This window comes from Copadichromis virginalis, linkage group LG9 (assembly GCF_057382275.1).
Source record: "Copadichromis virginalis isolate Kocher_CV1m ecotype Utaka linkage group LG9, C_Virginalis_male_GT1.1, whole genome shotgun sequence".
NCBI lineage: Eukaryota > Metazoa > Chordata > Actinopteri > Cichliformes > Cichlidae > Copadichromis > Copadichromis virginalis.
The window spans coordinates 27542394-27557369 of NC_140626.1; the positions used below are offsets into that span (position 1 = coordinate 27542394).

General features: G+C 40.2%; 3 protein-coding genes and 1 non-coding gene across 6 annotated transcripts in view; 1 reads left to right on the forward strand and 3 right to left on the reverse strand.

Moving 5' to 3' along the window:
* mtrr (5-methyltetrahydrofolate-homocysteine methyltransferase reductase) overlaps positions 1–7241 on the reverse strand; it is a 28480-nt gene extending 21239 nt beyond the window's left edge. Inside the window, exons 1-9 of one of the 2 annotated variants that reach the window (XM_085468543.1) lie at positions 6765–6995; positions 6059–6203; positions 5477–5630; positions 5187–5304; positions 4560–5064; positions 4357–4470; positions 4095–4251; positions 3914–4002; positions 1437–1617 (exon numbers count right to left, since the gene is read on the reverse strand). In XM_085468543.1, coding sequence (XP_085324669.1) covers positions 1437–1617; positions 3914–4002; positions 4095–4251; positions 4357–4470; positions 4560–5064; positions 5187–5304; positions 5477–5630; positions 6059–6203; positions 6765–6847 — 1546 coding nt within the window. In that variant the 5' untranslated portion in view covers positions 6848–6995. Of the gene's footprint in view, positions 1–1436; positions 1618–3913; positions 4003–4094; positions 4252–4356; positions 4471–4559; positions 5065–5186; positions 5305–5476; positions 5631–6058; positions 6204–6764; positions 6996–7162 lie in introns of those variants that run through there. The other variant, XM_085468544.1, reaches the window with a different exon arrangement.
* Positions 7242–7460: 219 nt separating this feature from the next.
* Positions 7461–11464, forward strand: cct5 (chaperonin containing TCP1, subunit 5 (epsilon)). The gene is made up of 11 exons (XM_085468545.1): positions 7461–7706; positions 8092–8152; positions 8344–8508; positions 8707–8905; positions 9370–9562; positions 9722–9871; positions 10003–10122; positions 10283–10468; positions 10564–10701; positions 10804–10984; positions 11151–11464. Exons 1-11 carry the CDS (start codon positions 7602–7604, stop codon positions 11276–11278), a joined length of 1626 nt encoding a protein of 541 aa, XP_085324671.1. The 5' UTR covers positions 7461–7601; the 3' UTR covers positions 11279–11464.
* A 70-nt stretch (positions 11465–11534) lies between these two features.
* Positions 11535–13576, reverse strand: cmbl (carboxymethylenebutenolidase homolog (Pseudomonas)). 2 transcript variants are annotated; one of them, XM_085468547.1, is made up of 6 exons: positions 13484–13576; positions 12978–13195; positions 12744–12851; positions 12499–12641; positions 12328–12419; positions 11535–12207 (listed from the first exon to the last, which is right to left on the reverse strand). In XM_085468547.1, exons 2-6 carry the CDS (start codon positions 13190–13192, stop codon positions 12028–12030), a joined length of 738 nt encoding a protein of 245 aa, XP_085324673.1. In that variant the 5' UTR covers positions 13193–13195; positions 13484–13576; the 3' UTR covers positions 11535–12027. The 2 variants fall into 2 exon arrangements, with proteins under 2 accessions (XP_085324673.1, XP_085324672.1); XM_085468546.1 differs by having other exon boundaries at positions 12978–13192; positions 13484–13575.
* Positions 13577–14432: 856 nt separating this feature from the next.
* Positions 14433–14506, reverse strand: trnat-agu (transfer RNA threonine (anticodon AGU)). Its single transcript has one exon. It is a non-coding gene; the product is annotated as a tRNA-Thr (tRNA).
* Between the last annotated feature and the right edge of the window lie 470 nt (positions 14507–14976).

The window sequence follows — 14976 nt, forward strand, 5'->3', positions numbered from 1 at the left end:
GGCTCTGAAAAGTGGGCATCTTTCTCAATTTAGACCCAGCATCTACTTTTGTAACCAGCCTGCACTTGGCCAAAGACATGTGGGTCCAGAGACATCTCTCCTCATTATTTACACTTAGTGTAAATCAGCCTAAACCCTAATCAGCAAATGCCTGCCCTTCAGTTGAGGTAATGAACCAAGAACACTGCAAAAATACAGCAGTGTACTTTAACAGCGACACCCTGAGTCAGAGTTTACCATTAACCTATGATCCAAACTGACCCTGTGCATTCGTGTCCTTGCAAAGCTCAGTGGTTTACCAGTATACCAAATAACAGCTGCTGCCCTGAGGGGTCTGCAACGCCGCATTCTTCACGAGGGCACGGTTGTCCCCGTTGCCAATTTCTGCATCAGTTCACCAGAGTAAAAGGTGCTGTGGTTGGCAAGTAGGCCTAAAATAGCTGACATTGGGGTAGGCCAGGAGCTGTGACACAGCTGTTTTAGAGGACAGCTCAACTTGTATATGAAGCTGTAGCCAACTAATTTCACTGTCTGCTAAGTTTCAGTCAAAGCTTATTAGAGCTATACTGAATGAATGACCAGCCAACTATCTTAATGAGCTGAAAGGAAAATGTTAGTTTCTTACCAACAGTTCACACCAAGGGTCAAAAAAAAGGAGACGATAGGTGGCAGACAGCAGGGGAAAAAAATCATCAATATTATTAGCACAATGCGAGATCATGGATAAACTTCAAAATATATATCTTGACTTGATATATATCGTTATATTTACAAAAAACTGGAAACAAAACAATATTGGAGCTGCAGATTTTAAAATGAGACGAGGAAGTGAGCGTTGACCCTTTGGGGAGCCTCTTGATGCCCTCTCTCTGACTGTTAGGTATAATTAAATGCTCTGACCAAATCAACCATGAGCCTGTGCTCACAGAACAGGGCTTTACTAAGGCTACAGTGACCCCTACTGGATGAAAATGATCCAGTCAGACAAACTGAATCACAAAAGACAGAAGGCAGGCGCGACAATAACACGAGGTGTTATTAAAAGTGAAATAAATAGTTCTCAAACAAATAATTCCACTGACACTTAGTGCGGGTGCAGTCAAAATCCCACTCTCACGTCAATCACTGTAATTCTCCTTCTCTTTAAAGCAAATTGAAAACTTGTTTTAATTAAACATGCAAGTTTGAAAAAAAATGCAATGATTTTTTTGAAGACACTGGAAAAATCCAAAACATAAAATACACTTATCTATGATAATAGGTCAAAATTATGACTAAAACTGATTTTTATCACACTGTGTATTTTAGAGAGACTTTCAGAATCCCCATTAAAACCTGGAAAAGATCACTTTATCAATGATGATTATACGCTCTGTTAGTCGGTGGAAAAAAACAGAAATTTTCTGTCTGAATGAGCTAAGAGGTGGGAGTCTGACCTATAAGGAGGCTGAGAGGAGGTGAGCAGGATGGGAAGGCTGTAAGAAGCTCCAAAACGCTGAGGCTCGGGTCTCTCACATACAGGTTGTAGTCTGCAGCACCTTGTTTACTGCAGAGCTCCTGCAGTCTCCTCCTCTGCACGCTGTCCCCTGTATGCTCCACCAGAGCTCGCAGAAACGCCTGACAGAGACACAGAAATCAGATGCGCTGTCACCCGAAGCTGTTCTGCACCTCCGTCAGCCACAATTGTCGTGACTTTTACAAAAAGGAGAGCCAGCCACACTGTACACAAAGTCTGAAATCTAAACAGGTAGACCCTGACTCCAACCCCATTATGTAGTACAGCTATTTTAATATGCACAAAGCCATTTCTTCCACTACAAAATTATAATTTTCTTTTTTATATAAAAAAGAGAAAAAAAGGCCTTTAAGACGACTGAGAAACTAGCAGAGGCGAAGAAGCAATCTTTTAATTCTCAAACAAAGTCCTAAAAATCGATTAATGCAATCAATTACCCAGTTACATTTGCAGAGGACATGCTGCGGTTTAATCGGCATTTCATTCGTTTCATTAGCAACTGCTTGTTATTTTTATTGTAGGCAGAAATTAAAATAAAAAGATTAAAGGGATCACAAAGAAACATTAAAACGCTTCTGCTTAAAATTTAGTCTGCAACCATGAATCAATCAGATGCTGTAATCTGAACTTTAAGTATTTGTCAAGAAGTGCTCTGTATAATCTCAGTGATTCATTACAGCTTTGACTGCATGTATGCAAAGATTTGTGGCACGTTCTTCACTGCACTGGATCGAGTGTAACATTTTTCTCAGAAGAATTGGAGAATCGGGATGTACAGCTATATCTCCCTGTGTTTGATGCTGCTACACATAAGACTGGGAAGTCTCATTGCCAAAGAACCAGAGGTTATTATCTTTCCCGATCCTAAAAAAAAAGTGAAGCTTAAAAATTGCTGGCTTTAGTGAAACAGCTGAAGTGCATTACACAGGCAGGTGTTGTAAAATAAAACATTTACTGTCTTGTAAGTCTTTAAACAACACAGTGGCAGGGAAAAAAATCTATTTATGTGCAGGAATTTAATAGAGGAAGCTGTGAACAAAACGTCTATAAAGACTTCTGAGGGAACTGAACTGAGTGAAGCCGTTAACGTTTAAATGTTCTACATCTTTCTGACACTTTATCAATTTTTTGGGTGCAGTTCAAAAAGAGTCTTTAAATAAAATCCAAGCAGAATTCAATATATAATGGCTCGCTAACTTAATTCATGATTATGACAAAGCAACTTTTTATTGCACAGGGTTTTATAAGCGTGTCAGATATTTTGAAATGCTTAACGAGAAAAAGGAACCCATCCGTCTTTTTTCTTCCACTTATCCTATTCTGGGTTGCAAGATGGAGCAGTGGAGCCTATGCCAGATATCAAAAGGAAGAGGCGGGGCTGCTAGTTGCCAGTCTGTTGCAGGGCTAACACATAACACCTACAGTCAGTTTAGAATCATCAGATAACCTAAAATCTCTTTAGATGCCTTTAGACTGTGGGAGGAAGCTGGAGTACCTGGAGAGCGAGCATGCAAACTCAGACCCAAGACCTTCTTGCTGTGAGGTGACAATACCAACCACTGCTACTCCCAGAAAATGTAACCTTTTTAAATAAATGCAAACCTGTAGTGTGCGTGTATCATTAAATATAAATTGTGTTTTAAATGTTGTGCGATTTAAGGGTTTCAAAGGGAATCGAGCACTGGATTCAGACCAGTATTTACAATGACGTGTTTATCAGAGCTTTAGGGTTATTACCATATACTGTCATGTTTTCTGCAAGTGTGTAGTGAAGAGTAAATAACTGATACAGCTCGTGCCAGATGGAATTTTCTTTTCACTTTTTCTCTTTGTTTTTCATTAAATAATCACTTAAGCTCTCTAATTAAAAAAAAACAAAAAAACAATCAAAATAACAAGATGATGTGAAAATAATAACTTCACCATTAACAGTTTCTAATGAATCACATCTAAGGAATCAGAGGAAACTACCGCAGGCCACATCGCCAGCCAAAGCTCACAAACTGACGAAAGCTCAACACTTGGGCAATTTGACATTTTCACGCACCAAATGTGAACTTAATTTTAACGTTTCAACAGAGGGATCACGGAGGTTAAATGATTATTTCAGCTTTGGACCAGGACTTAGTAAATCCAGCCTTGCCTGAGCGTATTAAACCAAACTATACAAACACCTGCAAATCTTCTGGGTCCAGACCCGCTGCTGACTCACACTACTCGACACATTTTTCTCCCAGCTTTGACACAACAAATAAAAACAACGTGCAGGTAGCGGTGTCAGACAGACACATTCCCTTTATTATGCTAAGACAGTAAAATAACAAGCAGATTGTCACATGAAAAAGTGACTTTGTTTATGCAGCAAGTAGCTGCAAAGCAATATAGGGAAAATGGTACCTTCTTAGGAACACTTCTGATCTCCAGACACCATGTGAGCAAAAACAGGAGAGAAACATTCTGTGGGATGTAGGGTGGCACCTGGGCACCTTTAAGAGGGGAAGAAGGAAAATTAAAAGGATGAGCTTAATGGGGTCCATATTGTGTGTTATTTTCAAGAATGTACCAGTTGTAGTATTACCTTTTTTCTTAGTGTCTTTTTGCAGAGAAATATTGACATGGTGGTTCCTTTGGCTGTGAAGGCCCAGCCTGTGGAGCATGTGGTCCACGTCTGCGGCCCTGTTTGGGCAGAACACATCAAAGGAATCCCCTGGTTGATAAGCCAACACTGGGTAAGCCTGAGAATGGAAAAAAAGAAACTTACAACACTGAACTTGCAATCTAAATCTTTACTGGGGATTAATTAAAGCTTCATTTAAATGAGCATCTTTTCTCATGCTTACAGAGATCTCCAGTTCCAGGAGAAGTGCTGTCTTGACTGCATCTCCACTGGTCAGTTGAACTGCCTTGGATATAGGCACCTGATGAAGAGCCTCTTTGTTTAATGGCCCCACAATCTAAAAATATATATAAATAAAAAATTAGTGGCCAGTGAAGGAGGAAACATGGGCTAAATCCAAGTTCTAGCAGCAAGAACATCCATCACCTCTTCCATAGTGTCCACCTCCTGAAGAGAAACATCTAGATAGGTAGGAGGCAGAGCAGGAACATTGAGCGAGGACTCAGACAGGGGTGGCATGGAGCATGACAGTGAATGTGCCAGTGCAACGTGGGGAACTCCAGTTTCCTCTGTGTGTGTTTTTGATGCTGATGTGGAAACACTGGCAGCGTCACCAGACTGGGATGCCAACCCAGGGCTCCCCGCAGGAGAAGCTGGCTTGAGATCAGAAGCGGCAGAAACTGAAGATGAAGCAACAGATGCAAATTTGGAGTCCGCGGGTACAGATGCTCTGACTGACTCGCAGTTCTGCTGGTCAGCGATGCTTAAGAGGTTCAGTTGGACATCTGGAACTGATGAATCTGGAGTTTCTTTGGTTGAATCCTCTGGGCTCTCTTTCAAGTGAGCTGTCCCAACAGAAGCCATTTTTGATAAGGATTCTTTGATAGCTTTCCACAGTCCCCCAAGCCAGGGATCCACAACCAACTCCAGCCTAGAGAGAACAAAGTTCACAAATGACAGCAGCATAAACAAAAGAAAACAAATATGGGTTTAATGTGTCTGCATGTGCTCTTAAAGATGGATGTTTACATTTTCTTTCTCTGCAAAACTTACCCTATACCATCATCTGCATAACCCGTAGCATAGAATTGCTTGGCTCCGAGTTCTTGTAGACGGCGCTCAATGGTCTTGCCACAGTTGCAGAAATTTGCATAATTTGTGTCTCCTAAAGCTGGAGCAGACAGAGGGAAACAGATTGAGACTCTCCAGCAACTGTTCAGAAAGTAAACAGCGCAATGCTCTGCATCGTGATGATATATACAAACATGTTTTTCAAATTAAACTCCCATACGGACAGATGAGCTACAAGGAGCGCTACCACAGACCCTTATAAAAGAATTTACCTAAAAGTGCATAAGAAAGGTGCTTATAGTGGTCAGTGGAGAGGGTCTTCCTCTTGATGCGCTTTACAAATTTTAAGGCATTATCCGGCGGTTCCCCATCTCCAGTAGTAGAAACAACAAAGACCACTGGGGCACTCTCCTTCTCCAAATTGTACTGGAACCAGTTATGTGAATGACGAGAGAAACACAACCATCAGTCAGCATCATATTTATTAAATTTTGTTGATGTGTTGTTTGGTATCATTTTTCTTATATTAAACTTTTTTAAACTATCGCTGAACTGAGGGCGACTTGGTAAATATTTTACTTTATACAGATATGTACTTCACCTAAAGTGATTGTATTTGTTTTATTGACATATTTATGTTGTTAATTGTTGTTGATATTTATGCTTTTATGGTGTTAGAGCCTTCATGTGTTAATCTTTTTCTACCATTCCCAAACTGGTGCCTTTATGGTAAAAATTCCCTTTATACAGATGCTAATAAAGCAAAGAAGAAAGGGACAATATCTTCATTATTTGGGAAAAGTACATCACAACACACGACTAAGATCGCTACATAAATGAAAACTAGAATGTACCTTCTCGTTCTCATTCAAGCAACTGAGATCAGCAACCAGCCCGTGCTCCTCCGCCTCCTCGGCTATCCCTTCTGCTATGGACTGGGCTTGGCCCTTCTGAGACCCATACAGGACCACAAACCGAGGCTTCACTTCACAGGGCATGCTAGAAAATCCATACAGAAACGAGGTCATTTGTGCAGTGTGTTTATAACTACATGACATTTTATAATTAACAATTTTCACAGTAGACCATGGCTGCTCTGATCGTGTGTCTCAGCAAGGACCAGGAGGCTAATGCTGATTCATTTTTATGTTTACAAACTTGCTATGTCCACTCGGGTGTGAAGGGTTGTCAGCGCAAGCATGATGCCAAAATTATGTAAAACAAAGATCAAGCAACAGATGCAAATATATCATTACTCATACCTAGTACTAAGAAGTCGATTTGCTACCTATGCTTACCTATGTTACCACAGCGTACAAAGGAAATCAAAGGAAGTGTTTGTAGACCGGCTCTAACTGCATATCTAGCGTATTAATGTAGTTCTGATCACAAACATTTGTGCTTGTAATCTGTGGTAAACATACAGAGGCGCATACAGTAATTTCAAAGATACATCAACACATAGATGGACTTAGTGGACATGACAGTGACCGTAATATTTTATTTTTTCTAAAGGTAAGGAAAGAAAAACAGGTAGTCTTTACAGGTGTTTTGGCTTACCAACATCCGTGAACATTTGACAGGTGACAGACAGACTGCCACAGAACAACCTTCGTAGCTTTCGCAGCCCTGGACACCACCATCAAGTAACCGGACGTTACGTCATTTCTTGACGTTTAGAGAAGTTACCATAATAGTGCACGTGGGTATTAGCGTGCTGTTTCATACGTTTCATGCATTTCCGTGAAAAGCAGCGGATTTACATTGATAGCAAAGTTACAAGTTTCGCTAAAAGTTAGTTAGAGGCGACAGCTAACAACTTAATTCTGACACATCGCATTTAGGTCACGTTGTCAAAGTATAAGTCCCGTCTTTAAAACACGAATCTTTGTGAAATATGCTTATATAGAATTAAAATCAGATATATCTAGTGTATTCAGTTCTCTGTGGGTGTTTACCTTTACAAAAGTGCGGTGAAAATCATACAGTAATATGTCCTGCCCTTCCCATGGAATTTTATAATATTGTCACTGCAATTCACGCGAGACCAGGTCACAGACTGAGATTGAACGAGATCGGGCGAAACCATATTGTAAAAAAGTGTCTTTTTACTTTAATTCTTACAATATTCTAAGTGCGATGAGGCGATAATTTTTTTTTAGAATATGTATAAACTTTTTAAATTTCTTAATGCTATCTTATAAAGAAAGAGATTACAACTATGTTATAGGATACACTGAGCAGTACTTGGTTCCGCCCTCTCCGCCCGCGGAGCCTTCCAGAAGTCGCCGGCGGACCCGTGCGGCTCACAGCTTAGTCACACTCCAGATTTCTATTATTAAAACTCATTATTTCATTCTTTATATACTTAATACGTGACCCAATCCCTCCGTCAACATGTCCACTTTGGGGACACTGGCTTTCGATGAGTATGGAAGGCCTTTTATCATCATTAAAGACCAGGATAAGAAGACACGGTTAACGGGAATTGACGCATTGAAGGTACAATGGGCTAGCAAGCGCTACACAGCTTTTCGTTAGAAAGCTGCTGTTTTACAGTTAATTTAATGAGTTGGGTACACAGATCTCGTATGACAGGTGGATTGCGATTACTAAGCACAGGTTCATCATGTAATCTTAAGTTGTTTGTGCAAGAGCATCTCTATAGCATTAGCCAAATAACTAGCCAGTCATGCTAATGGTGGGGCCCATGTGCTTTCTGTAATGCGTTTAGCCGGTAGGAGCTGCTGACAGGGCTGTGCCCACTTCTCTCATCGGTGATGCACAGAATTTTAGGTTTGGGGGTTTTCAGGCAAAGGGAAGTTATACCTATCTTTGGAATAAAATAAAAACGTGTGCGTGACTCGGAAATGTTTCTATTTTGCAGTCTCATATTATGGCAGCCAAGGCAGTCGCGTCAACGCTTAAAACGTCTTTGGGACCAAATGGTAAGTCTGAACCAGTGTAGTGTTGTCATACCAAACTGTCCAAACGGTTTGTTATTTTGAAAGTGAAGCATTTGTGTTTGAAACTATATGTCATTATTGCTTTTCGTGAATTAGAGTTGGCCGTTAGAATACCGATTTTTAACACTTATTTCTCCTGTGCCTTTTTTTTTCTTTTTACTTTTTCCATGCAGGTCTTGATAAAATGATGGTTGACAGAGATGGAGAGGTAACTGTCACCAACGATGGCGCCACCATTCTCAGCATGATGGATGTGGACCACCAGATTGCCAAGCTTATGGTGGAGCTGTCAAAGTCCCAAGATGATGAGATTGGTGATGGAACCACTGGAGTTGTAGGTATGGAAAAGGAAGATGAGGATGTTGTTTTTTGTTTTTTGTTTTTTTAAATAAAAAAAGAAATACAGACTTGGGACTACTTGGGAGAAGTTCTGATGCTCTCAATATAGACTGTTCCATCGTATGAGGGAACTTTTATCTAAACTATGGTTGTAGATTAATTAGCTTTTGCATTTGCATCTTCTCTGTTGCCCTCAGTTCTGGCCGGAGCTCTGCTGGAACAGGCTGAGCAGCTGCTGGACCGTGGAATCCATCCCATCAGGATCTCTGACGGTTACGACCAGGCCGCACGTATCGCCACCGAGCAGTTGGACAAAATTGCTGAAACCTTCCCCTACGATCCCAACAATACAGAACCTCTCGTTCAAACAGCCATGACAACACTGGGATCCAAAGTGTAAGTCCCCCATACAAAATATTGTTGGGTTATTTCTTTTTGTTTATTAGTGTTATTTTTACTATTATGTTATAAGTAATACAATTAACAGCAATTATTTTTGGACTAGTTTCCTCTGCTTGTCTACATTTCCAAATGCTCTTTTGACCTAGCTGGCACGTCTTTTTCTACATTGTCATAGAGCAGATAATAACAACTGTCAGTAGAGAAATTTCCTGATTATTATTCTGTTTTTGAGTTAAGGAAGGGAAAAGATGTTTCAATACATTTTGTTTAACAAAATCTCTAAAGTTCTTCCAGCATGGATGCAGAAATATTTTTGTTCATTTTAAATGAACCTGCACTTGTGTTTCTGTCAGAACTGACACAGACTTATCATCATGCAACAAATGCAAAACCTTTTTTCAGTGATTTTGCAATAGCATTGTTACCACGCTTTATCTAAAGTTCTGTTTGTCTTTCAGCATCAACCGGTGCCACAGACAGATGGCAGAGATTGCAGTGAATGCCATCCTCACTGTGGCTGATATGGAGAGGAAGGATGTCGACTTCGAGCTCATCAAGATGGAAGGCAAGGTCGGAGGAAAGCTGGAGGACACACAGCTCATCAAGGGAGTCATAGTCGACAAAGAGTTCAGCCACCCCCAGATGCCCAAGGTATGATCGATGGGAATTTGTAACACGATGTCATTGGCTGTCTGGTGTTTGATCAAAAAGAATCAAATCAGTTGAAAGTTTCTGGGGCAAAATAAATGTTTCTGTTCTGACCTCCATCTGTAAAATTTGATTAACAGCTTGTCCTTTGTTATTTCACAGGTTCTGAAAGATGTTAAAATTGCCATTCTTACCTGCCCGTTTGAGCCTCCTAAGCCCAAGACCAAGCATAAGCTGGATGTGACTTCTGTGGAAGACTACAAAGCTCTCCAGAAATATGAAAAAGAGAAATTTGAGGAGATGATCCAACAGGTTGGTACCCTCAGAGTCTGTTAACAACTGATGTTTAACCATTTCATTTATTGACTGATTAACATAGAAATCGCAGCCGCAAATAAGTATACACATATCGGCACACATGCTTATGGACACGTTTATTTTAGGTCAAAAGTAATGGGGCTAACTTGGCCATCTGCCAGTGGGGCTTTGATGATGAAGCCAACCATCTTCTGCTGCAAAATGACCTGCCTGCTGTGCGTTGGGTTGGAGGGCCTGAGATTGAGGTAAGACGAGATGCAAAATTACTCTTTAATCAAACACTTTTTTTGTCCTTTGTCACTTTGATCAGTCAGGTATTTGCAACTTTTTGCCATATGTTACATCAAGTACAAAATATAAAGTGGAGTTTATGTTGAAGTGTCGATATCAATTGTTTGTCTGCAGTTGATAGCAATAGCTACAGGAGGCCGCATTGTCCCGAGGTTCTGTGAGCTGACACCGGAGAAGCTCGGCACAGCTGGTTTGGTGAAGGAGATCTCCTTCGGCACTACCAAGGATCACATGTTGGTTATCATGGAGTGCAAAAACACCAGAGCTGTGACCATTTTCATCCGTGGAGGCAACAAGATGGTGAGCCCAAAAGCAAATTCATAATTACATGTTTTTTGTTTTGTTTTTTTCCAATTATTATTCCAGTTTTGATTAAGTGTCATCGTTCTTGATAGATCATCGAGGAGGCTAAGCGTGCTCTCCATGATGCTCTGTGCGTAATCCGCAATTTGGTCAAGGACAACAGAGTCGTGTACGGAGGTGGTGCTTCAGAGATCGCATGTGCCCTAGCTGTCAACCAGGCTGCAGACAAAGTAAGAGAAATTGCATCAGAGACTTTCTGACCTTAGCATTTACGATAAACATGATTGTGTTCCTGCTCGACTCTCATTGACATCTGTCAATTTCCTTTTCAGTGCCCGTCATTGGAACAGTATGCCATGAGGGCTTTTGCTGATGCTTTAGAGGTAATCCCAATGGCCCTGGCTGAGAACAGCGGGCTGAACCCCATCCAGACCATGACAGAGGTCAGAGCCAAACAAGTCAGAGAGAACAACCCATTCCTGGGCATTGACTGTTTACACAAAAACACCAATGGTAAGCAACCACCTGCTCTGCACATAATACACTGCAGTAGATACTGAACTAAACATGGCTTCAGTCTGGATTACCACCTTTGGAGATGACAGCACTGCACTTCAATGTTAAAGCACAATGATTTATTGAATTCTTTTTTTTTTCCCTCCCTTCTTTCCCCCTGTAGACATGAAGCAACAGCATGTGATCGAGACCCTGATTGGCAAGAAGCAGCAGATCCTGCTCGCTACTCAGGTAGTCAAGATGATCCTGAAGATAGACGACATCCGAAGCCCCGGGGAGACAGAGGACTGAAGCCCTCCTGAACACGAGAAAGGCTCGGGCGCCCTCTTAAACAAATGCCATTCTAGAGGTTTTCAGCACTTCCCCCGAGCATCGTGTCCAAGCTGCACCACGAATCGCTATTTATAGTTGGATACAACATGTTCAAGCTGTTGTAGTACCAGAGTCACCATTAAAATGTTGGTCTGTTGAAATTTCCACACTTTTGCTTTCAAGTTCTTTCTTTATTTTTTTATTCAAGAAGATATAATTATGTAATGAATCCATGCACTCTTGAAATAGTTCATATTTATTGTTTATGATCTGAGATTAACAAAACAGTATACATATAGTTTTGATATAAATTCTTATTTCACTAACAATAATATCATAATTTCCTAAACCCCTAAGATAACATGGAAGCTTTTTTCTGCTATGGCTTGGGGGAGGGGGGCTTTTTGCCTATATAAGTCAAAATTTTGCTTCAATATATCAAAATTTTTAGTTAATACCTTTGAAGGTCTTTATTGTCAATATGGAGTTAGTAAGTTTCAAACCAAATTTGCAGTCAGATATACAATAACCTGAAATTTTGATTTACGGATGGCAAAAAACAGTTGCTGATACAAGCTTCCATAAGACACAGGCATCAATATTCAGACAAAACCAACAGAAAGACTCATTACGAGCACCTCTTACAGATCGTCTTATAATGTTCTGATTAATTATTGTGGATATGATTATATAAAGCAGAGTTTTAAGGTGTTTCCTGGCATTCATATTTACATGTACGTGTTGAGCCAGTTGAGCAGGTCTTTTCTGGCCTCCTGGATGTAGGGTTTGTCAGCGGGGTTGATGTCCTCTCGCTTGCGGTGGACAAATCCGTGAGTCTGACCAGGAAATATCTTCACCTGGTAGTCCACTTTGCATTTCTCCTTCAAGTTGGCTTCAAGAGCACTCACCTGATGGGCAAAAATGATGTCAGCGCACATGTCATGGCAGAAATTCTGAGATTTTTAAGTTAACATTGTCTGCATACAAAAGTTGCTGCTAAAACTAATCGGTCCACAACTCACACTAACCTGGTCCAAAGGGATAACGCTGTCATTCTCTGCAAAGACGAACAGTGTTGGACTCTTCAGCTCATACCTGTCCTCTCTCTCTCTAACTATTCCTGCACAGGATCACATAAAACCATAACAAAAACATTTTCCGTATACCATGCCTCGTGTTCTGCTGTAACAATGGCATACCATAAACAGACACTCCAGCTTTAATCTCTGGATACAGTAAGGCCAGGTAATGTGTGGCAACCCCTCCCCAGCAAAAGCCTACTACTCCGATATGTTTGGCTCCGCATTGATTCTTCAGGAACTTCAGCACTGCATCCACCTCTCTGAGAAGGAAAAGTTCAATGAGTGTGCGCTATCACACAAGGTCAGAAAGCTATCAAAGCTATGAGTAGCTGCTGCATTACGTAGTTCACGCGTTTGTTTACTTGTTAATAGCTGTCGGCTTCTTGTCCTGAAGCCACTCTTGAAAGTTGGACCAGTCTTTTGTTGGACTCCAAGGTTCCTTTCCAACAAAGAAGTCTGGACAAATGGCTCTGCTCACAATAAAACAACAGAAAAAGGAGGAATCAAAATCTCACAAAATCACTGATTCTAGAAATCCTACATTCGCCTCAGGAATCTCAATCCAGTCTATCAATGAGTCAGTCACATAAACGCACATGTATCCATTAGCAGCAAGCATGTCAGCCATGTATCTGGTGTTGGGAAGCTGCCAACCGAATATGTCTTGAATGACAACAATAGCCTTGTCGGATGCAGTGGATGGTTTTACTACATAAGCTTTAAAGTGCTCCATCTGGACCTCCTGGCCGAGCGCTCCATACTCCATGCGATCACCAATATCGCAGGGACACGGCTTGGCTTCGTTTGCCATCTGCTGGCAGAGATGAAAACAGAAGCACAGAAAGTATTGGTAAAAAAAAGGAGACAGCAAAACTGGGATGTATTAAAATAAAAAAAAAGAATAATGTCCCGTGTGCACACCTGGACTCACTTGTGACATTTGCGCAACAAAGCATGACAAAGCAAAATACTTCGACATGCTTTGCTGCACAACTCTTTTCAGTTAAACGATTCCACCCCTTCTATATTTTTTCCATGTAAACTAATGAAATCCAACACTGGACAGAAAAATCCGTTTGCAAAGACGACGTGAGAAACATACCTTGCTGGTTTGCGAGTTTCTGCGTAGCTGCCTGGCTGAAAGTCAAAATCTTGATCTGCTTATAAAGAGGGGAGAGAGCTAGCAGTTGGACAAAGTTGAAATTCCTTTCCACTCCCACTTTCAAAATTAAAGTGATAACACTTTTATGACTTTCTCCATCCTTTCTTTCTTTCTTTCTTTCTTTCTTTCTTTCTTTCTTTCTTTCTTTCTTTCTTTCTTTCATGCATGGTTACAGGGAATATTTTTATGCTGCAAACTGTACGCGTCCTATTTTTGAATGAAATCAGTTGAATTTAAACTGTATTTAATCTTTAAACAGGTGAGAAGTGACTATCTGAGGACAAACCTGGTATTGTTTTCATAGTATGTGTGTCTGTAACTGCAAGTCATGCTGACTGATATTTTTTCTTTCCTATCTCTGGCTTGCTTAAATGGGATAGGGTTTTGTTGTTTAGTGTTATTAATTGATAACGTATGTATGCAGGGAGTGTCAAACATAAGAATAGCATAGAATGGCATAGGATAGAAACATGAGCCCAGAATAACCCCGGAAACGACTCCAATCGGGCTGGTTTTGCATAGATTTGGGACTTTTTTCCTTGTATTTTTGTTTGGGGTTTTTTTGTTGTTGTTTTTTAACAAGAGACCCACATTAACACAAAAATAAATGAACGAATGAATTTTTTTGATGTAAAATGATGAAAATGTTCACTTTTGTAATATGAGTTAATGATCTACTCTAACGTCTGTATTTTTACAGATTTATTTATTAATTCTGGAAAATTTCTTTCATTTCATTATTTTTAGCAGCAGGATGTGCTCATCACATTGAAAAACATAGACATATTGATCTTTATCTTATGTTAATAAGATTAAACGTGTAGTAGTTCGGCCGTTTAAGATTAAAGTGGACCAAGAAGTCAAATTAAATTGACGACGCTTTGCAAAAAGGCACCGCTGGGATTCGAACCCAGGATCTCCTGTTTACTAGACAGGCGCTTTAACCAACTAAGCCACGGCGCCGGTGCGTGGCAGAGCGCGTATTGCTGTAGTGGCTCATTGGACTGGTGTCGAGACTTCACATTTTAATTTTGTTATTGTTATTCTTGCTCTTTATTTGATACGTGTACTTTTCTAATACAGAATATTGGTTTATAAGTACAGAAACATATAAAGAGAGCGAAATAAAGTTCCAGGATAAACGCTGAAGCTCATTTTTGAGTGTACAAGTATCAGTGTACAAGTATTGTGATGACAAATTTGACCACATATTTATACTTAAGTACAGCTCTTATCTGTTCGGAAAAACCTCCCAATAAAAATGTTTGTTCCTGTTGTTCCTGCAGAATTTAATGTTTAATAGTGACGTCTACTTGACACTTTTAGTTCTTATTTTCGAAATATTGCAGGTGCTCTTTCTCTCTCATTGTATGTAACTTTTAATTTTGCGTCTATCTTTTTTTTATTTCATTGCATTTTTATTATTTAGTTTT